Genomic DNA, 26,910 nt, shown 5'->3' on the forward strand with positions numbered 1-26,910 from the left:
ACGCGTCAAACTTGCTTTGAAAGGAAAGAGATTTGACAATATTCCTGACATCCAACGAAACGTGACGAGACTTTTGATCACCATCCCAAAGGAAGCCTTCTTGCAAAGTTTACAGAACATGTATCACTGATCTCAGCAGTGCATAGTTATGAGAGGAGACTATTTCGAAAAACAGTAAGGTCACTGTCATGCATTGTTCATCTAGGTTGATAGTACAGGACTATTCACTGAACTTTATTGTCACAGGTTGTATTAAGATACATTATACCACAAAAAGAAAGAATGTCCCATAAGCTTTCATTTAACTTAGTGCACAAAAATCATTCAGTTTTGGCAAGTCTCATGTGTGTTCCATGCAATTCTTCTATTTCAGAGTGTCCATATCTTCACATTGTGACAACTAACTATACCACCAAGATATAAGTTTGCTTCATCACTTAAACACAATCTTGTTAAGATAATCATCTTTTTTTCCATCCTATTCATCATTTCCATACCCAACTCATACCTTTTCTTTTAGTCACCATCACTCAATGCCTTAATCAGGAGTTGTACTTCAGAAATCATTGTAAAATTCTCCATACCGTAGGCTGCAGAATGTTCAGTTCCAAACTTATTCTAGTGTTGTGCATCTGTCTCTCTCATGGCTTCCGCAACATGGTCTGCCATACAAAAGCATACAGTACCTGAACTTGCTCTTAGTGTACCACTCAAACTATTTCCGTAAATCAATCATACTGTAATTTGATACTCTTTCCCTGAGGCAGAACTTTGCAGTATTTTGCCCTGAAATACTTTTTGTGCAATAATTTGTGATTGCCATTTTATGGTAGTATGCACACTCTGCACAACTGAACAGCAGAACATTTGATAAAATTATGGACAGTAGTTTCACAGTTATTTTCAGGTAACTAATGTAGATAATTCTGTACTTTGATTCATTACAGTTTAAACAGACACCTTTCTTTAAAATCAGTTCAAATGTTTTCAGAGTCCCAAGTCAGTTTTGGACATAGGTCTTTTGGATTGGCTGGTTTCATCCAGTATAATGTCAGATTTTGGTGTCTGTCCAGTAGAGCACTCAATACCCAGTTATTCAGGGAGGATTGGAAGTGTGTGTCCAAGCTGAGTCAGTTAGAATATCTGTCTAGGATGGTAGACAATTTAGTTAACTTATGAGATTCATAGACAGATCTCCAACATTTTAAGTAACCTCTCTCGTTGGTTCATTTTTCTCTAGGAATTGTACAATAGTTATCTGCCTTATTTTAAAAGGGTTGAAGAGCAGCACCGTGGTCCAAATCCTTGATCTTCAGTTCAGAGGGCCCTGGCTTCGATTCTTGGCTGGATCGCGGATTTTAGCTGTGTTTGGTTAATTCGTCTAGCTCAGAGGTTGGGTGTTTGTGACTGTCTTAAAGCACATCTTCATTTACATACAACACATCATTCTGCTAACCACCACAGAAATAGGCAGTAGTGAATACTGTACAGCCCTCCACATAGGGTTGGCATCAGAAAAGGCATCCAGCTGTAAAACTGTAATTAATTCACATTAGTAGTGTCTACAAATAATTAGGAAAAAGCCAGAAAAGAAGTGGATAGTTCATGGTTTGAGAGAGGAGCTTGTGAAATCCTACATGATCCTTTCATAAAACAATTTATTATTTGACCTTTAATTAGATCAATCTGAGATCACTTTGCATGGTGTGTTTAGTGCGTGTGCTATATGATTTATAAATAATAACCATTACCTTCCAGGTGTTATCAGTTTGACAAATATTAAACGGTCAAAATCTTACAAAATCATTTATATGAAGAAATAGTCATTTAAATAAGATCATACATTTCCCACATTAGGAATGCCATTACCTCAGAAACTATATAAGGAAATACTACCCACACCTGTATGGAAACCCTTCTTATCAAATTTCTGTCCATATATTAGATTCAGTACAAAATAAATTTCTTCATTTATATTCATTTTGTTGAAATATCTTCATTTCTGCTCACTTACACCGCGTTTAGGACAACAACTTATACCATTGAAACACCAGCTTCATGACACATCCATTTATTACAACCTGTTGACTACAACTGACTTTGTCTTGTCTTGTCTTGTCTTGTCTTGAGGAGATTGATTTGGGATTCAATATGCTATTTCCCAGTCACAAGTCCAACTTAATATTTCACTTGCATCACGTTAGCACACATTCACATCATTAATAACCGTTTTAGACACAAATATACTTATATATAAGAGGAAAAAGCACTATTCGGTCTTTCGTGTGTAGAGCCATGAAAGTATTACACTTTATGCACTTTTCGAATACACAGATATCCAAATGAACTTTAGTAGTATAAACGTAATACACTTAACAAGAATGGGACGAAGTGAAACTCTTGGGGCAGGATACACTCTCCAGGAACGCATAGAAGTGCCACCTCTCAACATGCCGGAAAAAACAACTGAATGTCTATAGCGTAATTACAATTTGATATGAGTGTTATCAATGTACTCGTTTAAAATAGTGATGATAAGTGGTGAAGGTTGTGATAACAAGACTGAGAGTCGAGTAGGCAAAGGTACGTGTAATCTAATTAATTTCTGCATTAAAATGTCCTGGTAGCGTGCGTACTGGGGGCATTGGAAAAATAAATAGTCGTTGTCTCCATAAGTATGTCCACAGGAACAAGCTGGGTCATTCGTGATATGAAAACGGGATAAGTATACAGGGGTTAGGGAATGATTAAAACATAATCTAATAATATTAGTGATGTGACGTCGCGTGTACTTACCATTTGCAAACCACGGTTGTGTTGGGATGTTCGGTTGTAATTGATAATAGTGTTGTCCTTTCGTACCAGCTGATAGACGCCATTGTGTGTACCATACAAGTTGAGCTTCATGTTTAATACGTGGGAAGAAATCGGAAACCAGAATTTTGATTTGTAATACATGCGCGGTATCTGCACTGGCCTCTTTGGCTGCTAAATCGGCTATGTCATTGCCTACGTGCTGACTATGCCCTTTTATCCATAACAACGTTATAACAAAGCCAGACGTTTCGAGTTGAAAAAGAAGATGTTTAACTTCGTATACATACATATTTTGACTGTGGGAAAAGGATTGTAAAGCTTGTAGCACACTTTGAGAATCACTGAAAATATTTATTTTTCTGGAATTCAAATGTCGGACATATAATAGAGCCTGGTGTATGGCGTATAATTCTGCTGTAAAGATAGTTAAATTATTCAGCAACGGATATTTAAAGCTAGTTTGTGTTTGTGGGTCAAAGAATGCTGCTTTGAGCGACTTTGAGCCATCGGTAAAAGGATGATAGTCTGGAGAATTAATTAAACCTTTAAATTTCTTATGAGCAAGTGGTTTGAGGGTAGGTGCATGTATTGATTGATGCAACGAATCAGAAGGCACAATGATAATAGATGGACGGAATATTTGAATATCATAGCTAAATGAGTACATATTCAAGCGAGGTGTTCGTAGAATGATCTCGGTGGTATGTTGCATTTCAACATATATATTGCGGGGTATTGATGATTAGGAGGAGGACGCTGTTGATAATATTCATGTAATAATTTTAATTTAGGGACTATAATGGAGTTTGATCTACAAATATGTTTAAGTAGAAATTTTTCGAAATTTTTATCCTGCGAATGTAAAGTGGTTCTTCTGTAGTTTCCACTAACAAGGCATTGGTTGGTGTTGTTCGGAGGGCACCCACGCTGATACGTAATGCAGAAAATTGTAATCGATCCAATGCTAATAGACTGTGTTTAGAAGCTAAATGAATAATATGTGCACTATAATCAAGAGTGGAACGAATAGTTGCATGATATAGCTGTAATGCTGACAAGGGGTCAGCCCACCATGTACGTTTTGTTACTGTTCGTAATATGTTGATGTATTGGTCAGATTTCCTAAGTAAATACTGTATTTGGGGTTGCCATATGAGCCTTTGGTCTATATATACACCTAAATATAAATGTTGTGAGACAAAGGGGATGCTATAATTATCAAAAGAAATAGGACTTCTATCAAAGGTTCGTTTGCTAGTAAAAATCATCGCCGCACTCTTAGGTAAGGAAAGATAAAGCCCATGGGTCGTTAACCACCAAAAAACTAAACTCAAAACATGGGATATTGTGGCTCTACAATTGGCAATGTTGTGGTGTGAACAATAGAGCACATAGTCATCTGCAAAGGCTAGAATTCGGACATGTGGTGTCACAATAGATTCGAGGTCTTTCATATAAAGAGAAAACAAAATTCCACTTAGTATAGATCCCTGTGGCAATCCCTGTGATGTAAACCAGCTTTCAGTTTTATGTTGAGTTGATTTAATAGTGAACCGACGATTGGTAAGTAATTGATTTAAAATCGAAATAAATCTGATGGGAAATCCATAGGTAGATAATTTCTCCCAGAGGATATGTAATAAAACAGCATCATAGGCGCCTTTTATATCCAAAAAAACTGCAATGGTAGACTGCTTCCGCCATTTTGCTAATAAGATGTTGAGAAGAAAGATAATAATAGGTTCCTGCGTACTATGACCACGCATAAAAGCGAATTGGTACTTAGGTAATAACGAATAATATTCCAATATCCACGCCATTCTTTTCATGAGGATTTTACAGAAAATTTTTCGGATACATGATCCCAGTACAATGCCACGAAAATTTTCAGGTACCGTAGGTCACTTGGTGGGCTTTAATATAGGAGTTATGAAAAAATTGTTCCATTGTGGTGGTACTTGTAGGGTTTCAAGAATACCATTGTAATATTGTAGTAAGTAAATATGGGCTTGGGGAGGCAGGGCCTTTAGCATAAGATATGTAATTGCATCAGGTCCTGGAGAGAGGAACTATTAACATTGTATAATACAGATTGAAGTTCATTATATGTGATTGGGTTTAATAATAAAGTAAAGTGACGAGAATTGCCCACCGAGGTAGGTATAAAAGGGGGGTTTACTGATACTGGGGCGAGTGTGTGCAGAAAGTCATCTAAAACTTGTCACGGAAATGAAAATTGAGTTTGGTATTGGAATGTTCTAGTTATCATGCGGATGATGTTCCAGAATTTCGCGCCTGGTAACTGTGGAGTTAAAGTAGAAATAAAGGATTGCCATGCCTTGCTTTTCTTGGTGTTAAGGACAAGCTTTGTTTTTGCTATATGATTACATAACTGGAAATAATGATGCTGGGTCATGGATTGGTGGTATTGTTTAAATAATTGTTTTCTCTTATGAATGAGGTCATGGCATTCTTTATCCCACCATTTTATTTCGTACTCCGGTGGAGGGTTCGTTACCTTGAGCGGTCTACACGGATGAAACATATTTAAATATTGAGTTAAATAAGGGAGCAAGGTTGAAAAAGTAATAGATGTACCGCGTTCGTGCTGTAAAATATGATTGGGATATGATTGATAAGTTGAAATATTGAAATTTTTATAGGATCGTACATTACTTAGGATTGAAGGGGCATTATATTGGGAGGTTATTGGGTTATTACCATATGTTATAATGATTGGAAAGTGATCACTGGTGTAGGTATCGGATAATATGTGCCAGGTGGTAATAGGAACCATGTTTGTACGGCATAACGTAAGGTCCACAGCACTGGGTGGGGATCCAGGCGGTGTTAACGGGTTGGAGAGCCATCATTTAAAATGAACAGATTATGATGATTTGATATAACAAGTAAATTTGAACCCTTTATCGTGTCCGTTGTACACCCCCACTCGGTGTGGTGGCAATTGAAATCTTCGCCAATGAAAAAGTGCTGGAATTGTGCAAATTGCTGGAAAAATTGTGTCCATTGATTTTGCGTGACATAAATGGGGGGGGGGCAATATATGTTCATAAAACAAATATTACGGTGTACTATCCCTACCGCATACATATGTGGAATAATATATTGCAAAGTTAGTTGTGTAGAGATTAGTGAAGTTTGTACACATGTGGCTACTCCATCAAAACCATTACCATCGTGACAAAAAACTTGATAACCACTTAATCTGAAAGAAAACTGGGGTTGAAACCACGTTTCCTGTAAGAAAATAATGTTAGCCTGCGTTTCATTTACTAGAATTTGTAATTCATGTCGTTTAGAAGTAGCACTTCGACAATTCCATTGTAATAATTTAATGGTCATTATATGGTCCCTTAGTTGATATAGTACATGATGTAACTGTGGCTCATGGCTCATATTTTGGAGTAACATTAATAGCAGTCACTGGATTTCCTGATGAAGTCGTTCCTTCGTAGGAGCATAATTTATAGCTTGGGGGGCTACAGAAAGTTGCTGCCCACTTGATTGTGACAAAATTTGTGTGTGTGATACTGGCTCAGATGGTAGCATTGTACTTGATGATGGAATAGAGTTTACTGGGGCAGAATGCTCATTTCGAAGTATGGCCATGTATCCTTGCTTATCAAAGCCGGGTTCAGGTGTAAGAGGGGGTGATTGTATAAGAACTTGAGTAAACTTTCGTTTACGGGGGTTTGTTTTCGGTGGAGATGGGGGATTCGTTGGTAAAGGGGAGAATTGATTTTCCTGTTGTTCAGGATGATAAACTGGAAGTGCTGTTCTAGCTTTAGCTTCCGGAAAAGACAGATATTCGGTGCCGTAATGTGATTTTTCTTACAATAGACACATTGCGTGAATTGCTCGGTACAAGCTTGGGTTTCATGCTGCTGAGGACATTTTCCACAACATGCATTTTTGGCCTGGCATTGTCGTATCGTGTGTCTATAGCGCTGGAATTTACGACAGCAGATAGGTAAAAAAATATAGGGTTCTACTTCCATATAAACCTTATATAAGGCAACATGTGATGGGAGCGTTTGTGCCTGGAAAACTATTTTAATAGAACCCGTGGGGAGGTATTGCATGTCACCATCTTGGATCACCCGACGATTGAGTCTTTGGACGCTTTTGACCAATACGTCAGATTCTAAATACTGTAGGATATCTTCATTAGATTTCTCGACTCCGCGAATTATTGCTACTCGCAACACTTGTGAAGAAGGGATATATGCTTTGATTTTTAGGGTTTCGAGAATGGAGCTGTTCAAAACGCATTTGCTTGAGCAGCCGTATGGAAGGTGACTTGAATTCTGTTGCGACCTTTATGTTGGATAGATTTAACATTTAACTTTGTTTCATAGAACCGGCGACCAAGTGCCATAGGATGTAAACTACCTATATTTTGATCGTTAGTGGATTCCACGAATACAAAATATGGTCCATGGTGAAACCGGGTATAATATTCCGGAGGGGAAGTTACTTGTGACACCTCTGATTGTTGGTTGAGTTGTTCTGTATTAGAACGTTCTGACACATCCGTATTAAGACGTTGCGAATCAGTCCCAGTTGACTGAGGTCCCTGCTGTTGCCTCGTATTGATGGGTGAATCAGTCATGGATTCCTCATCCATGGGTATTTCAATCTCACGTTCCACTCGTAAATTAGACCCAGACAATGCCAACGTCCCTCCACTGGCGGCAGCCATAGCTCACCACTACTACACCACACATATACTAAACACAATTGATCACCAGTGCCACGCTCAACTGACCCGCACAAACAAGGTAGTGTACCGCACGACGATTCAACAAGAACTGACACAACTGACCTTCACACACACATGAAGCAAATTCAAATGTTCAAAGAATAAAACAAACGAAGATAAACCACTTGACTAAATTAATATGAATTACCAACACATAACCTCAATGTTGTATTCCTAAAATATGTACAAGATATGATACATGACATTTTATTTTTATGAGAAAACCTCAACATTCCAACACTCCCCCCTTTTCTCAAAAAAATAAAATACTACACTTCAATCAATTGTCCTCTCATCGCAAACCTATAAGCTTATACAAACTCTTTAGCTTGTTGCTTGATAAATTCTTTGTGAACAAGTCTGCAGCATTTCTTTCTGATGCTACATATACAAACTCAATGAAACCCTTTTCTACTAGTTCTCTACATACATGGTACATGATGTCAATATGTTTTGACCTTTCACTCACAATATCATTTTTACTCAATTTAATTGCTGCTGCATTGTCAGCAAAAACTCTACAAGGTATATCCATAAAGCTTTCCAGCCCTAGCTCTGATAGCAAAGCTTTCATCCAAGTTACTTCTCGAGATACCTCTGCCATTGCCATGTATTCAGCATCCATGGTAGATCTAGCAATACAACTCTGTTTCTTACTATACCATGATACTGCTCCCCCTGCTACTCACTGATCTTCTAGACTTAGTATCTCCTCCCCAATCTGCACCACAGAACACTTGTACTGACTCCTCACAATTTTTGAAACACAACTTTAAATCTCTAGTACCACATAGATATCTCATGATATGCTTCACTTCTTTCCAATCTTTAATCTTAGGTTTTTGACAATTTTGACTAACTTTACTTACCGCAAATCCAATGTCAGGTCTAGTATTATTTGACAAATATAGCAAACTTCCTACTGCACTGCGATAAATGGTACAATCAAATTCCTGTTCATCATTTTCAGCTGCTGAATACCCACTTGGTAAAACAGTCTTACTCGGTTTACAGTCACTCAGGGAAAAATCAGCAAGTAATTTGTCAATATATAAACTTTGACTCAACATAACCCCTTCTTTTGTATGTTCTATTTTTATTGACAATAAGTTTGTTGCTTTCCCTAGATCTTTAATCTCTAACTCATCTGCCAACCTTATTTTAACCAACTTAACAACCTCTTTGTCACCTATTGCAATAATGTCGTCAACATACAAGCCAATAACACAACACTCCTTTACATACACACATGGTTCTTTGATATATCTCTTAAAATCTAGCCTTCTTATTATAGCATCAACACAAACATTCCAGTCTTTACTCGAATTAGGTAGTCCATAGATGCTTTTCTTCAATTTACATACATAGTTTTAGACATCCTTTTCTACGAACAATTCTGGTTGTTCCATGTATACAGTACAACTGGTTTCACTATTTAAGTAAGCACTAGTTACATCTAGATGTTCTACAGTTCAACCTTTATGTACGGCAATGCCTATTAACAGTCTCATTGTTTTCCTCTTTATAACAGGACTAAATGTTTCATCAAAACTAAGGTTCATCTGTCTCTGTCTCTTAAAACCTTGAGCAATCAACCTGGCCTTATATTTCTGAATGTTACCCTCACTGTCATATTTCAATGAAAACACCCACTTAGAACTAATTATCTTGACATTTTCTGGTCTTTTTACAATTTCCCAAACATCCTTCTTTCTCATCTCATTGATCTCCACTTTCATGGCTTCCATCCAGTTATCAGACTCTTGGCTTGACATAGCCCCCTGAACTGTTCTAGGTTCCACTACACTCACATGTTTAACTTCCATCACTGCCTTACATCCAAATACTTTCAATCTACCTATTTCTTCCTGATCTAACTTCCTATTGAACCGCAGTTCAAAACCAGCTACATTTTTACCCAATCAATCAATACTGATCTGCATTTAGGGCAGTCGCCCAGGTGGCAGATTCCCTATCTGTTGCTTTCCTAGCCTTTTCCGAAATGATTTCAAAGAAATTGGAAATTTATTGAACATCTCCCTTGGTAAGTTATTCCAATCCCTAACTCCCCTTCCTATAAATGAATATTTGCCCCAGTTTGTCCTCTTGAATTCCAACTTTATCTTCATATTGTGATCTTTCCTACTTTTATAAACGCCATTCAAACCTATTCGTCTACTAATGTCATTCCACGCCATCTCTCCGCTGACAGCTCAGAACATACCACTTAATTGAAATAATAACATTAAGTTATTTATTAGACCACCTAATCAATACAAAATCGTCTTGGATGATTTACATAGATTTGTTAGCTAATAGTGGTACATGTTTCGCCTTCCCTGAAGGCATCATTAGCCATAGTCTTAACCTTAAATTAAAAATAAGCGTCTAAATAACATGTAGTAATGAAATGAATTTTAAAATCTTGAAGAGATTTGAAGTAAAATAACATTAAAAATAACAATGATGGTTTGAAAATACAATGTGATGAGATATAATATTGGAAGTATTGACAAAATTAACATTAGAAGGCTGCTAAAATAAGTACAATGGATAAAACAACAGATTGTTATACAACAAGTAGATATCCGGATCTCTCGACTAACTTTGACTTTTATTCTCTCTTCTTTACTTTGATTATATACGATTTTTCGCCATCGTCTAATTATAACCGCCAGACTATCAACTTTACTTTTATGCAATCTTACTACTTGTTGTATAACAATCTGTTGTCTTATCCATTGTACTTATTTTTAGCAGCCTTCTAATGTTAATTTTGTCAATACTTCCAATATTATATCTCATCACATTGTATTTTCAAACCATCATTGTTATTTTTAATGTTATTTTACTTCAAATCTCTTCAAGATTTTAAAATTCATTTCATTACTACATGTTATTTAGACGCTTATTTTTAATTTAAGGTTAAGACTATGGCTAATGATGCCTTCAGGGAAGGCGAAACATGTACCACTATTAGCTAACAAATCTATGTAAATCATCCAAGACGATTTTGTATTGATTAGGTGGTCTAATAAATAACTTAATGTTATTATTTCAATCAAATATCATCAATACGGACCAAAAATGATATTTATTACATGTAACATACCACTTAGTCGAGCAGCTCTTCTTCTTTCTCTCAATTCTTCCCAACCCAAACATTGCAACATTTTTGTAACGCTACTCTTTTGTCGGAAATCACCCAGAACAAATCGAGCTGCTTTTCTTTGGATTTTTTCCAGTTCTTGAATCAGGTAATCCTGGTGAGGGTCCCATACACTGGAACCATACTCTAGTTGGGGTCTTACCAGAGACTTATATGCACTCTCCTTTACATCCTTACTACAACCCCTAAACACCCTCATAACCATGTGTAGAGATCGGTACCCTTTATTTACAATCCCATTTATGTGATTACCCCAGTGAAGATCTTTCCTACCGGGCGAGTTGGCCGTGCTCGTAGAGGCGCGCGGCTGTGAGCTTGCATCCGGGAGATAGTAGGTTCGAATCCCACTATCGGCAGCCCTGAAGATGGTTTTCCGTGGTTTCCCATTTTCACACCAGGCAAATGCTGGGGCTGTACCTTAATTAAGGCCACGGCCGCTTCCTTCCAACTCCTAGGCCTTTCCTCTCCCATCGTCGCCATAAGACCTATCTGTGTCGGTGCGACGTAAAGCCCCTAGCAAAAAAAAAAAAAAAAAAGATCTTTCCTTATATTAACACCTAGATACTTACAATGATCCCCAAAAGGAACTTTCACCCCATCAACGCAGTAATTAAAACTGATAGGACTTTTCCTATTTGTGAAACTCACAACCTGATTTTTAGCCCCGTTTATCAACATACCATTGCCTGCTGTCCATCTCACAACATTTTCGAGGTCACGTTGCAGTTGCTCACAATCTTGTAACTTATTTATCACTCTATAGAGAATAACATCATCCGCAAAAAGCCTTACCTCCGATTCCACTCCTTTACTCATATCATTTATATATATAAGAAAACATAAAGGTCCGATAACACTGCCCTGAGGAACTCCCCTCTCAACTATTACAGGGTCAGACAAAGCTTCACCTACTCTAACTCTCTGAGATCTATTTTCTAGATATATAGCAACCCATTCAGTCACTCTTTTGTCTAGTCCAATTGCACTCATTTTTGCCAGTAGTCTCCCATGATCCACCCTATCAAATGCTTTAGACATGTCAATCGCGATACAGTCCATTTGACCTCCAGAATCCAAGATATCTGCTATATCTTGCTGGACTCCTACAAGTTGAGCTTCAGTGGAATAACCTTTCCTAAAACCGAATTGCCTTCTATCGAACCAGTTATTAATTTCACAAACATGTCTAATATAATTAGAAAGAATGCCTTCCCAAAGCTTACATACAATGCATGTCAAACTTACTGGCCTGTAATTTTCAGCTTTATGTCTATCACCCTTTCCTTTATACACAGGGGCTACTATAGCAACTCTCCATTCATCTGGTATAGCTCCTTCGACCAAACAATAATCAAATAAGTACTTCAGATATGGTACTACATTCCAACCCATTGTCTTTAGTATATCCCCAGAAATCTGATCAATTCCAGCCGCTTTTCTAGTTTTCAACTTTTGTATCTTATTGTAAATGTCATTGTTATCATATGTAAATTTTATTACTTCTTTGGCCTTAGTCTCTTCCTCTATCTCGACATTATCCTTGTAACCAACAATCTTTACATACTGCTGACTGAATACTTCTGCCTTTTGAAGATCCTCACATACACACTCCCCTTGTTCATTAATTATTCCTGGAATGTCCTTCTTGGAACCTGTTTCTGCCTTAAAATACCTATACATACCCTTCCATTTTTCACTAAAATTTGTATGACTGCCAATTATGCTTGCCATCATGTTATCCTTAGCTGCCTTCTTTGCTAGATTCAATTTTCTATTAAGTTCCTTCAATTTCTCCTCACTTCCGCAGCCATTTCTAAATCTATTTCTTTCCAGTCTGCACCTGCTTCTTAGTCTCTTTATTTCTCTATTATAATAAGGTGGGTCTTTACCATTCCTTACCACCCTTAAAGGTACAAACCTGTTTTCGCATTCCTCAACAATTTCTTTAAACCCATCCCAGAGTCTGTTTACATTTTTATTTACCGTTTTCCACCGATCATAGTTACTTTTTAGAAACTGCCTCATACCTGCTTTATCAGCCATATGGTACTGCCTAACAGTCCTACTTTTAAGACCTTCCTTTCTATCGCATTTATTTTTAACTACCACAAAAACAGCTTCATGATCACTAATACCATCTATTACTTCAGTTTCCCTATAGAGCTCATCTGGTTTTATCAGCACCACATCCAGGATTTTTTTCCCTCTGGTTGGTTCCATCACTTTCTGAATCAGCTGTCCTTCCCATATTAACTTATTTGCCATTTGTTGGTCATGCTTCTTGTCTTTCGCATTTCCTTCCCAATTTACATCTGGCAAATTCAGATCTCCCGCTACAATCACATTTCTTTCCATGTCGTTTCCCACATAGCTGACTATGCTATCAAATAATTCCGAATCCGCATCAGTGCTACCCTTTCCCGATCTGTACACTCCAAATATATCAAGTTGCCTATTATCTTTAGAAATGAGCCTTACACCTAGAATTTCATGTGTCTCATCTTTAACTTTTTCGTAGCTTACAAATTCTTCTTTCACCAGAATGAAAACTCCCCCTCCCACCTTTCCTATCCTATCTCTACGATACACACTCCAGTGCCGTGAGAAAATTTCTGCATCTATTATATCATTTCTCAGCCATGATTCAACTCCTATTACAATATCTGGTAAATATATATCTATTAAATTACTTAATTCTATTCCTTTCTTTACAATACTTCTACAGTTCAGCACTAACAATTTTATGTCATCCCTACTTGATTTCCAGTTCCCTGTTCCCTTATCACCGCTCCCTAGGCCATCCCGTTTCCCTGAATGTACCTCCCTATTACCCTTCCAAACAAATTTCCTAACTTATACGTACCACTGCGGTTTAAATGAAGGCCATCCGAGTGCAGATCCCTATCTCCTACCCACCCATTAGGATCTAGAAATTTCACTCCCAGTTTCCCACATACCCACTCCATAGTCTCATTTAAATCCCCAATCACCCTCCAGTCAGTATCCCTCCTACACAGTATTCCACTAATGACAATCTCCGCTTTCTTAAACTTCACCTGTGCTGCATTTACCAGATCCCACACATCTCCAACTATGTTGGTACTTATATCAGCTTGCCTTACGTTGTTGGTACCAACGTGAAACACTACCACCTTCTCCTTCCCCTCCTCCCTCTCTTCTACTTTCCTCAACATCTGCCTCAACCTAATTCCTGGATAACATTCTACCCTGGTTCCCTTTCCTCCACACACTTTCCCCACGTGTCTAACAATGGAATCCCCCATGACCAGAGCCTCAACCCTACCCACCTCATTTGATCCCCTCCCCTCCTGGTCAGCCCTATCTTTCCTGATAGCTGCAGAAGCTACTTCCTCCTCCCTTTTCTCCTTCACATGACCCTGTTCCACCCGTCTTTTCCTATCCTCTACTCTACATTTCCCTTTCCTACCTTTTCCCTTCCTCCTACTTCCATGCATCTCAGCAACAGTTCCCTGTCCCTCATCTTCCCTCTGTTGTTCTACCTGGAGTGACTCGTACCGATTTCGCACAGACACCTGTCCTGAATTCTGATCCTGAATAGAGCCCTTGGCCTGCAATCTCCTTCCCCTTAGAACATTACACCACCTGTCTTCTACAACTCCTCCTTTTCCTTCCCCTCCCTCTTGTACACCTACTGTAACCTGTACATTGTTTGAGGGAGTCCTATCTTCCTTCCTGTCTTCTGTGAGAATCCTAATTATCTCCCTCAAACTTTCCAACTCCTCCCTCATACCTCTCAATGCCTCACCACACCCACAATAAGTACACTCGCGCTCCTTAGCCATTCTTTACGGGGGAAAAATTATAAATTAAAAAAATAAAGTAACTTATTTGCAAAAAAAATAAATGAACGGAGGGATGTATTGTCTGGGATAGTACACAACAATAAGGTAATTAATATACGACTACACTACAATACTACTTAGTCGTGCTCTATTTTTTTTTATCCTACAACCCCTAACAGGATAAAAACTGCTGTTAATTACTGAATATCGAAAGTAATACACAAGAACTACACAATTCCAAACTGCAATTAAGCCTATCCTAATTTTAACAATATTTTAGTAAGAGTTTCTACGGATACCTCTACTACACCAGTACTACACAAATATTTTACAATAATAAAAGAAGCACACTAAATTCTAATAGGATATTACTCGTATACTACTGTACAGTACACTACAGTAATTTTTAAACTACTTTCAGACGTATCCTAATTACGATACCGGTACCGTACCGTATGTCACTACTAAGCACAATAGAAATGAAATTTGCAAGATACTGTACTCAAAGATTACCAACGAAGCTAAATGCTTAGACAAATTATTATTAGTATTAGGGTCTAATAGATACATACGATATTCAGAAGAATGTCAGTTCATACGGTATCTGAAAATTTATTGTTGAGGATGGGCACCTATTTCTTAAGTACACTGCAGTCATTACCGCTTCTCCCCAGAATTCCTTTGGTAACCCTGACTGGATCAATAAACATCTAACAATATCAAACATCGTTCTATTCTGACTCTCTGCTAATCCATTTTGTTGTGGAGTATACGGTACTGACCTCCTATGAGTAATACCACATTTTTGCAATTGTACTTGAAACCCGCTACTCGTATACTCTGTACCATTGTCAGATTGCACTACCTTAATTCCTACACCATGTAACTTTTCTGCATTTGCCTGATACCTATTAAACACCTCTAATACTTCATCCTTATTTTTCATACATACAGCCACATTAAATCTGGAGTATTCATCAATCATGGTTACAACATATTGAGCTTTCCCAAGTGATGGTGGACTAATTTTTCCAATTACATCAGTGTGCACAACATCAAGTGGTTTTTCTGCCTTACGCTCACAAGACTTAGGTACTCCCTTGTTACTTAGTTTCCCCTGAATGCATACAGAACAAGTATTAGTATCATTACTCCTTTTCAATTCTAACATAGGCAATTTAAATAAAGCTTCAGAATGTGCATGTCCGTATCTCTCATGCCACAACCTAACCTGCCCAACACTTTTAAATGCTACATTGTTATTACATTCTTGATCTATTATTTGATCAGAGTCACTCACAGCTACAATATCATTTCTCCCCTCTACTTGTACTACATACACATCATTCCTCCTGTTTGCAACAAACAATGTTTCATCTCCGTTCTTATCTATAACCACTGCTTTCTCACCTGCAAATCCTACTTTGAAACCTTTGCTGGTTAACTTACCAACTGATATTAAATTTTCACCTAAGTTTGGTACATACAACAGATCCGTAAATGTAATTGTCCATCCTGTGGACATTTTTACTTTTACCTTACCTATACCTTTAATATCCAGCTTACTGTTATCTCCTATTTTACATTCCCGGTTACATTTGTTAACATGTCTGTAAACATCTCCTTTGTTGGACACATATGATGGGGCGCACCTGAATCGAACAACCAATCTTTAATTTTCTCAGTTCCCACAGAAACTACCATGCTCATCGCCTTATCTGCTACATGTATAATTTCTGAGCTTACCAGTTTTCCACTCGCATTCACTGATTTACTCTCCTGCGATGGTTCGTCACTCTTCATTGTTGGACATACTTTTGAATAATGTCCTGACTTACCACAATTGAAGCACTTTTGGGTACTGTGACAATATTTAGATACATGTCCCTGTTTACCGCAATTGTAGCAACTATATTTTCCTCGTCCCACGTCTTCTTTCTTGATATCTTGCTTCTGTTGAACAACCATGGCTTGAGCTTCATCCTCCTCAAGTTTTCCAGTGTCGTAAGCCTTTCCTCCATTTTGTTGAAGTTTCCTTCTGCTTTCCTCCGTGAGTAATCTCGTCTTCACCTTCGAGATGGTCAGTTTCACCAAATCAACCTCCAAGGAAGGTATACAAGCTGCATATTCCTCTGTAAGATTTCCGATGATCATTCCTGCAACTTGTTGATCTGTGAATTCGTATCCAGCTTTACTAGTTCTCCTCCAGAGTTGATTTATTTTTGCGAAGTATTCTTGAACACTCATGTCCTTCGGCTTCACAAAATGAGTTAACTGTTTCAAGGTCATAGCACCATTCACTAGCCCTCCGTCATTGCACAACTCGTCCAGTTTTTCCCATGCCCTTTTCGCTGATTCAATATCTGCAATGTCACTTTCAAATTCTTCTCCGACATATTTGAAAATAACTGCTAACGCGATCACATTGTTTCGCGCTCGTCGTCTCGTTTCTGTCTGAGGCAGTTGACAACCTGGCGTATCCTCATACCCTATTACTGATTCCCAAACATCTTTCAACAACAGCTCTTGTTTCACCTTTAATGCCCACAAAAAATACAGTAGTTCTCCACTGTAAGCTTGGCCACATTCCTATTCAGTGTTTCTTCACCGGTCCATGAGGTCGCCATTTTTACCGTCAATAATGTCACAACTTGCTTCGTCCAACATTAATTCTCGTTACTTCATTTCCACTTATATTGTCCAAAATTTACTGCGGCGTTTTGGTGCTCTCAAGCTCTGGACCCATAACCTGGTGAAATATCTTCATTTCTGCTCACTTACACCACATTTAGGACAACAACTTATACCATTGAAACACCAGCTTCATGACACATCCATTTATTACGAGCTGTTGACTACCAAAGAGATATTGTCTTGTCTTGTCTTGTCTTGTCTTGATAATTTAATGGGCTTCGCTTGAGAGCAGTATACCCAGCCACGTAACCTATAAACAAACCCAAGGTATGGAGGAGGCGGACACATAAAGTATAAAGTGTAAAAAAGGGGGAAATTAAGGAATGAAACGACAAAACGACTACACAGGAAAAACACAAGGACACAAGGGGACTAATCTTCATGCCAAAGTGACCGATACTTGGCGACTTTCTACCAATCACAAACAGACCGGGTCAACACCTAGGGAAGAAATAAAGGTATCTAAACTTCTGGACTGGGTGGGTGACAGAAAAGAAATGAATAAGGCAACTACAGCTAGATATTGAGTATCTAACACGTCAATGTATTGGGTACCACGAAATTGTGAATGAATAGGATATGAGGTAGATATAAAGCAATTATCGGAGGGAGTTTGTGTTATTTGGTTACATTACTACTTGCATTCCTGGGAGACCTATTCTGTGAAGAAACATAAGATTCTAAGTTGTGTAAAAGGGCCACAACTTCCTCCTGCAGAGTAAGGAGCCTTTTTGACCATGTGGCATCATGCTCAGCTGCCTTAGCATACGCACCTAGTTTGTCTGAAATAACTGGAATTAATTTCGAAACCGGGTTCGAAGCCCGGGATTTTTCTGGCTTTGCGGTCTCAGGCAACACAGCCTGCTTGGAAGGAACCGAAATGTTCGTCCCAGATACAGAGGCTTTGGGAGATATTGCAGGTGTAGCCGAGGGAGGTATTTTGAGGAGTTCGCAATATCCCTGGACATCATAACCTGGCAACCTATACGGGCTCGGGATGGGTGAAGAGACAACCACCGTAAATTTACGTTTTCTGGGCTGCTGATTCTGCAGAACCGGCGCAGATTTCTGGAGTGGAGGAAATTGTTGTAGGGTCAAAAGGGGGTTGAATCTATTGGCTACTGGGCTAAAAAAGGACTCTGAGGATAAAGGAGAAACTTCCAAAGCCTGCTTTTTTTTCATGTCCTGTTGTCGTTTATGTTCTGGGCATTGTAGAGATCCTACTTACTGAATGCTCCCCGGAACAACTGAGACAAAGTCTGGTAGGATTCTTACATTCTGTAGTTTCATGATCGTGTGCGCAATTGGCACATCGAGGTATTTGAGCCCTACAGTTTTTTCTGGTATGGCCATATCTTTGACATCACCGACAGATAGTCGGTTGAAAGACAAATGGGTCGACCTGGGTACGAACCCTATAAATGGAAACGAAGGCAGGTAGAGTCTGGCTGCGAAACGTGAGTTTAATGGTGCCACTTGGAATATCTGACCCGTCATCCTGAATGGAGCGTCATTTCATTCTCTGAGCTCCAACGATAGGGGCGGTCGATTCAGCAACCTTACAAATTTCATCTACCGACAAATCTTTATCAACCCCTCGAATAACGCCTATCTTATATAGTGACATGGAAGGAATAAACGCTTTAAGATGTTTTTCCTTTAAGATAGGGTTGGTGAGAAAGTGGTTAGCTTTTGTTCTTGTCTGAAACTCAATTTGAATCCTATGGCGACCTCGCCTAGCAATTTGACTAACACCCTCAAATTTATGGTCATTAAAATTTTTCCCAAAGCCATGGGATGTATGCTGCCCAATTTCTTACTTTCATCAATGGCCTCCACAAATACTAGATAGGGGCCCATATGTGTATCATCGTATGTCTGCGTTTCAGGTTTAATAGAATACACATCAACCTTAGTAGAGGGAGCACGGTTACTATCAGATGGGGTTGGGTCATTTAACACAAGTGTAATATCCATAGAGTACTCACGGCTATCAACTTCAACAGACTCCTCCTCCATACTCTGTCCCCCACTCGACTCTGCCATGAGGTGGGGAGTGAGTTGGGAATTTAATACATATAATACTCACAAACTCTCGTACCGCTCCCAAGGAAGCTAAGCAAGGCGAGACACGTTACCAACTCCGAACCTACTTGCACACCACACTGAAAGAGATGTTGATTACAACTGACTTTCACACACACATGAGGCAAATTCAAATGTTCAAAGAATAAAACAAACGAAGATAAACCACTTGACTAAATTAATATGAATTACCAACACATAACCTCAATGTTGTATTCTTAAAATATGTACAAGATATGATACATGACATTTTATTTTTATGAGAAAACCTCAACATTCCTTAGAACAGGGTTACCTCATGGTAATATTGATTATATAACCTTATAACAATCCTTAAAATTGCATAGTCTATCACAATGCTGTGAATTCCTAGATACACTTTTTATTTTGAAATTGCTCTATTCCTTGGTGAATTGCTCACAACTCCTAGAAGAAATAAACGTACACATTTCTTTCCTTTAATGTGTTTTTATAACTATGTGTAAAGTTTAGTATTAAGGTGTGTGTGTGTGTGTGTGTGTGTGTGTGTGTGTGTGTGTGTGTGTGTGTGTGTGTGTGTGTGTGTGTGTGTGTGTGTGTGTGTGTGTGTGTGTGTGTGTGTGTGTGTGTGTGTGTGTGTGTGTGTGTGTGTGTGTGTGTGTGTGTGTGTGTGTGTGTGTGTGTGTGTGTGTGTGTGTGTGTGTGTGTGTGTGTGTGTGTGTGTGTGTGTGTGTGTGTGTGTGTGTGTGTGTGTGTGTGTGTGTGTGTGTGTGTGTGTGTGTGTGTGTGTGTGTGTGTGTGTGTGTGTGTGTGTGTGTGTGTGTGTGTGTGTGTGTGTGTGTGTGTGTGTGTGTGTGTGTGTGTGTGTGTGTGTGTGTGTGTGTGTGTGTGTGTGTGTGTGTGTGTGTGTGTGTGTGTGTGTGTGTGTGTGTGTGTGTGTGTGTGTGTGTGTGTGTGTGTGTGTGTGTGTGTGTGTGTGTGTGTGTGTGTGTGTGTGTGTGTGTGTGTGTGTGTGTGTGTGTGTGTGTGTGTGTGTGTGTGTGTGTGTGTGTGTGTGTGTGTGTGTGTGTGTGTGTGTGTGTGTGTGTGTGTGTGTGTGTGTGTTAAATTGTATGTACATCATAAGACATGGTTAGGCAGAAATGTAGGCTTTATAGCCTGGGTCACACCATGTCAATAAAGGCATAATAATAATAATAATAATCATCATCAACGTCCCACTCCAGTCGCCCGGGTGCGGTTAACAAGCCTCCTCCACTCCTTTCTGTCCTTCCACTTTTGCTGCTCCATTACTTCCGCCACATCCAATCCAGCTTCTCTAATGTCCTTCCATATCTGATCCATCCACCTTCTTCTTGGTCTTCCAACTGGTCTCTTTCCCTTAACTTCTCTTTCCAATCCCCTTCTTGCTACCTGTTCCTTTCCTATTCTTTTTACATGTCCAAACCATCTCAGTCTTGCTTTCCGTATTGTCTGTACTAACAGTTCTATATTTAGTTCATCTCTGAATTTAATATTTTGAATTCTATTTCTTCTTGTCTTTTTAACTGATGTTCATAAAAACTTCATTTCTACTGCTTGGATCTTACTATCTTGTCTCTTATTAGTTACCAGGGTTTTAGTCCGTATGTTACAATTGGTATGAAATACTGTTTATATAATGTTAATTTTGTTCTCTTGGGTACTTTGTCATCCCATGAAAGCTCTCTGACTTGATGATAAAATGTTGTACCTTTACTTAGTCTGTTATTAATTTCAGGGTTGATTTCATTACTTCCATTAATAATGCTACCCAGATATGTTAACAGTTCTACATTCTGTAACTGTTCTCTCTCTATGTTCACTTGGCATCTCTTTTTCTCTTTTCCACAGTGCATGAGTACAGTTTTCTTTTTACTAATTACCATACCGAACTCTTTCAGATTTTCATTCCAAATGTCCAGTCTCCTTTGTACTTCCTTTTTTCCCTTTCCACAAATCCTACATCATTTACAAATACCAAAGCATTCACTTCATCACTACTGATACTCTGTTTTACACATTTTATGATTTCATCCATCAATATAATAAACAGTAATGGCAACAGTGCACTTCCTTGCTTGAGACCTTTTTTGTATAAAATGTTTCAGAGTCACCACTCCCCACTTGTACACTGCTTTTACTCTCATGATACAACATTTTTATCTTGTTAATTAATGATTTTGGTGTATTCCTTTTCATACATGTTTTCTCTTAACTGTATCATAAACATTTTCCTAATCCAAAAATACGAATATGTTTTTCTTGTACCTTTCCAGATGTTTATCCATTATCGTTCGCACTGCAAATATCAAGTCTATTGTTGATCTATTCGGTCTAAAGCCATGTTGTTCTTCCTCTAACTGTGTTTCTATTCAATCCCTCAGTCTTTTTTCTATGACTTTCTCCATTATTTTTAGCCCATGTGATGATAGGGTTATACCTCTATAATTTTCACATTTCTTCCTATTTCCTGTTTTGAACAGTTGGTACAATGCTTCTTTGTTGTCAATCTTCAGGTATCCTTTCATCCTTCCATATGACATTGAGGGCTCTGTATAGCCACTGTAGTTCAATGCTTCCTGCTGCCTTAATCATATCAGCATTGAATTTGTCTCTTCCACTTGGTCATTGCTTTCACTGCCCTTTCAAGTTCCAACCATGTTATCGGGTTCTCTTCTTTTTCTCCATCTATTATTTCCATTTTCTTATCTCCTTCTTCCTCTGAGCAGTCATCCTCATTATAAAGTTTTTCAAAATACTTTACCATCACCTTCTGAAGATCCTTTTCATCATGTACTATGGATCCATCTTCCCTCTCTAATGTCTTGATTTCTTCTTGATTTCTTCTTTTCACTTTTATTGCTCTGTATAATAGTTTCTGATTTCCTCGACTATCTTGTTCAATTTTGTTGATAAACTCTGCCCAACATAATAATAATAATAATAATAATAATAATAATAATAATAATAATAATAATAATAATAATAATAATAATCCGCCAAGACCTGGAAAAATCAGGAATCAAAGTGGCCGACATCACTAACCGAACCTGCTACAGAACGAAAATCAACAAGTGGGAAGTAGAGTCAGAGAGAAACCACAAGAAGAAGACAGGAGCTAAGTGGACAGAAGAATGAAGAACCACGATGAGAGAAAAACTAAGGCTGCCTGGCAAAGAAGGAAATGCACAACTTCTAAGTGAGCTTTGCGTGATCAGTTTTCTGGTCTTTTTCGCATCTAATCATAATAATAATAATAATAATAATAATAATAATAATAATAATAATAATAATAATAATAATAATAATTCCAGACAGGTGCACAAAATTTATTGTACACTGTTCACAAATGGTCATAGAAGTATGCATTCCTTGATCCAATCAAAAAATAGCTAGATCATTAAACAAAGTGGATATTGATGTATTTAACTGTTCACTGTCAAATTGGAGAAATCATCTGCATAAACATGAGTGATTATTAATTTCCTGTGCTTACTTGTGCTGTAACCTGTATGATACTTGTACATATTTTTTTCTCCTTATACTCCAGTGATTCTTTCCTTACTTCCTACCATGTTTTTCTCTTGTGTTGTAAAATGATTTTACCATTAATAAAGTCCGGCTCCATGGCCAAATGGTTAGCATGCTGGCCTTTGGTCACAGGGGTCCTGGGTTCGATTCCCGGCAGGGTCGGGAATTTTAACCATCATTGGTTAATTTTGCTGGCACGGGGGCTGGCTGTGTGTGTCGTCTTCATCATCACTTCATCCTCAACACGATGCGCAGGTCGCCTACGGGTGTCAAATCAAAACATCTGCATCTGGCGAGCTGAACTTGTCCTCGGACACTCCCGGCACTAAAAGCCATACGCCATTTCATTTTACCATTAATAAAGTATTATTATTGATTTTAGGTGATTTATATTATTTATATGTTACATTTCTATACTGTAACCAGTATTATAGTATGTTGAACTCATAATGTTTTATTTACAGATGTTATTGAAAATATCACAGCAACCTTAGTAGAAATACCTGAAGTGCAGTATTTATTAGATACATATACGGTATATGCTTCATGGCTGGAAGAATTTCACTTGCAAGAATATCTGGACAGCACTGTCACTGCAATAGCAGAGTAAGTAACATTCAAATATAAATAATCATTAAATCTTTTACATTCTTATTTTACAATAAATTGTAGAACAGATTACATTTTGTATACATCTAGGAAACAGATGGAGAGCAGTGACTTACCATGTAAGACTGTGTGAATAGAGTACATATAAAAGAAAAACATGGTCCAAAATTTTTGGCTTCAGCCTTCGTCAGTGGAGGATTGAATGATGGTGGTCATTGTTGGGAAGTAGATGCTGTGTGAGGTGTGGGGAATGTGGGGGACAAACAGACAAGAGAATGGAAAATCGGAGTGCCTATCTAATGTTAAGGCTGGGTGCTTCCCTGGACCTGAGCAACAGTTGATGTCCAACTTCGGAATCTCTAAGGGCAAGAGGGTGGGAAGTAGGGAGAAATGTTTGAGGACTTTAACTGTGAAACAGTCGAGTTGAGTGGTCAGACGGTTGAGGCGCTGGCCTTCTGACCCCATCTTGGCAAGTTCAATGCTGGCTCACTCCAGTAGTACTTGAAGGTGCTCAAATACGTCAGCCTCATGTCGGTAGATTTACTGGCACATAAAAGAACTCCTGCGGGGAAAAATCCAGCACTTCGGTGTCTCTGAAAACCATCAAAAGTAGTTAGTGGGACGTAAAAACAATAACATTATTATAACTAAGTAAACTCGTGTCCTCATCCCGAGGTGGTGCAGGTCTATTCAAGCACACCCCCAATGGAGGTGAGCTGCACGTACTATTTCAACCACATACCAGCCCTCCTGCCATTCTTAACCTTCTGGCAGTACTGGGAATCAAACCCAGGCCCCCAAGGATGGCAGCTAATAACACACTAACCATTACGCTACGGAGGTGGACATTATTAGAACTGTGAAACATTAATCGAATGTGGTTTGATGGCGCCTGGTATGAATGCGGACAGGAAGATCTATGTTGGGAGTTTTGCAAGTACTTCAGTGGCCACATATATGTACAGTTAGTGTATTGCTAATAAGCCAATGTAGAAAGCTGGGCAGAGTCTGTAATGAAGCTGGTAGATAATGTTGGATGAAGCACAGTCATGACAACCTTGTGTGGGGTATTCATTACTTGTTGATGGTGTTGCTGTTAAAAGTGATGCTTGGTATATGTAAACAGCGGCTGTGTCTACAGGGGAAAGAGCCAGAAAGGGGTGGAGATCAGTGTAGTTCATAAAGTTTTTGAGATTTGGTGGGTGCCTGAAAATGACTGTGGGGCTTCTTGGAAGAGACTCTGGGTATGGATGAGGATGAGAGAAGATGGAATGCTTGTTTTAAAATGTGATTTATATTGTGTAGACCAGGATGATATGTGTTAATGAAGGGTATGGGGTTAGGTTGCTTAGGGAGTCTGGGGACAGTGTTCATGGCCCGGGAAATCTGGCGGTCAACCAATTGGGAATTGTAAAACTTAGCAGTAAAATCCTCCCTGAGGTTGTTGTTTTAGGAGGCACAGGCTTTAGAGGTTGAAGAAATTCTTTAGCCCCAGATGGCCAGGCTGAATGGTAGAGATCATTTAGTGTGATATTGGTGAAAACTATAATAATGGAGATATTGCTGATGAGTTTGATGTGTACAGAGGTGTCAGTTTTCCCATCCTACAGGTGAAGGTCAATGTCTTGAAGTATGTTATGCAATATTTACATTGTTATTAAAATTTCATCTTTATATATGTTATGTTTGCAGGACAGTTGATTCATTAATAAATGATGTTATAAGTTCATTAAATAAAATCAAGATGGAACTCATTGGTAGTACCCAGCCATATTTTGATGATATGGATCAGATACCAGCACTGCTTAGTATCAAGAGTACCATGAATGAAGTATACCAAAAGGTAAGAACTTTAATATTTAAAATAATCAAATATAGTTACAATGAAGGGAACTCATAATAGGCTACTACTACTACTACTACTACTACTACTACTACTACTACTACTACTACTACTACTACTACTACTACTACTAAAATGTTTACATTCCTCCCCTGAAGGGGGAGGTGGGCCTCTTAGACCGTAACACTGTCTCTCAGACCGGGAGATTTGTTACGGTGAAGGTGATGCTCGGAGAAGGTGAGGGGGTTGGCGGCTGTGGCCTATACTAGGAACTGTCCCAGCATTCGCCTTAGTCTAATTCTAAACAGTTCTTAATAATACAAAACCAAAAACGAAAACAAATCTCCTAAATTGCATGTAAAACAATTCCTAATGAGTAAGTTATTACATATCTCTGAAGAACTTGGCAATTCCGATTTTAACTTAGCAATTTGTTCGGTTCTTGCTGCACCAACAACGTCATCACAGGTTGAAACATGTTTCTTGTGGTAGTATCGTTGAATGGTTGAAGACTTTTACGCTTAAAATGACATGACAAATTAAACACTGAGCTTTCCCTTCGGTATTGAGAACAAAATAAGTATCCACCCATGAAGGATTAAACGACATTCTTAACGAAGGAGAAACCAACTGCTCCACTGTCTGTTCTATCGAATAGATTCTACTGAGAATGACACACACACAGAGAGAATGAGAATGAATGTACTGTCTCTTACGTACACATGCAGTGACCACTGTGTGGGATAGGTGGGGAAGGAGGGGAACGGTGCTGCTGAGTGCAGCACTGGTGCGCCCCGGCACTAAGTGCTCGAGTTGGAAAGGCCTGGACTAAGCAGAACTGAAGTAAGAAACAAGCAGCTGAAATAAGGTTCTTGAGGAGCATAGGAAAGACAAGATGAGATAGAATACAAACTGAGGAAATAAGGAGAAGTGTGGGAGTGTGTAAAACTTCAAGAAGAGATTAATATAGAAAACCAAAAATGGTTTGGATACATGATGAGAGTGCCAGGAGAGAGAATACCAAAGGGAACATTCATGGATACAGAGACTGCAAAGAGGCCTAGGGGATGGCCTAGAATGAGATGGAGAAGCTCTGTTATGGACTGTATTGCAAATAGAGGAGTTGACAACAATAAAGTACTAGAAGATGACTGGTGGAAATATCGAGTAAGTTGGAGGGCTTTGGTACACTACCCTACCCAGAGAGAATCTGGAAAAGGGAATGGATGAAGAAGAATAAGAATAAGACGAAGAAGAATAAGAAGACGAAGAAGGATAAGAAGAAGAATAATACAAAGAAGAAGAAGAAGACTAGATAAATACACTCAGTTCATAGTGAACTTATGCTGAGAAATGCCTGTGTTGGCTGTAGACTTGTAGTTGTCGTATGTATGGAAACTAAAGTATTTCACACTTGCCAAATAGTAAATCAGCCTATAAAAATGAAATACCGCTAGCAATTCAACCACCTCTAATTCCACCAGTGAACTGTTCAAATAAAGTAGTACACAACTTTCATGCATTTGTAAATCCCAATGTTAATTTCCCATTCTGT

The 26,910-nt window shown here is 38.5% G+C and overlaps 1 protein-coding gene across 1 annotated transcript in view; it reads left to right on the top strand.

Annotated features, from left to right (window-relative positions):
- LOC136874458 (uncharacterized) overlaps positions 1 to 26,910 on the top strand; it is a 296,911-nt gene that overhangs the window by 212,639 nt on the left and 57,362 nt on the right. The window contains exons 21-22 of the mRNA XM_067148087.2: positions 23,368 to 23,509; positions 25,205 to 25,355. Of these exons, the coding sequence (XP_067004188.2) occupies positions 23,368 to 23,509; positions 25,205 to 25,355 (293 nt within the window). The remainder of the gene's footprint in view (positions 1 to 23,367; positions 23,510 to 25,204; positions 25,356 to 26,910) is intronic.

Source organism: Anabrus simplex, chromosome 5 (genome assembly GCF_040414725.1).
Source record: "Anabrus simplex isolate iqAnaSimp1 chromosome 5, ASM4041472v1, whole genome shotgun sequence".
Taxonomy (NCBI): Eukaryota; Metazoa; Arthropoda; class Insecta; order Orthoptera; family Tettigoniidae; genus Anabrus; species Anabrus simplex.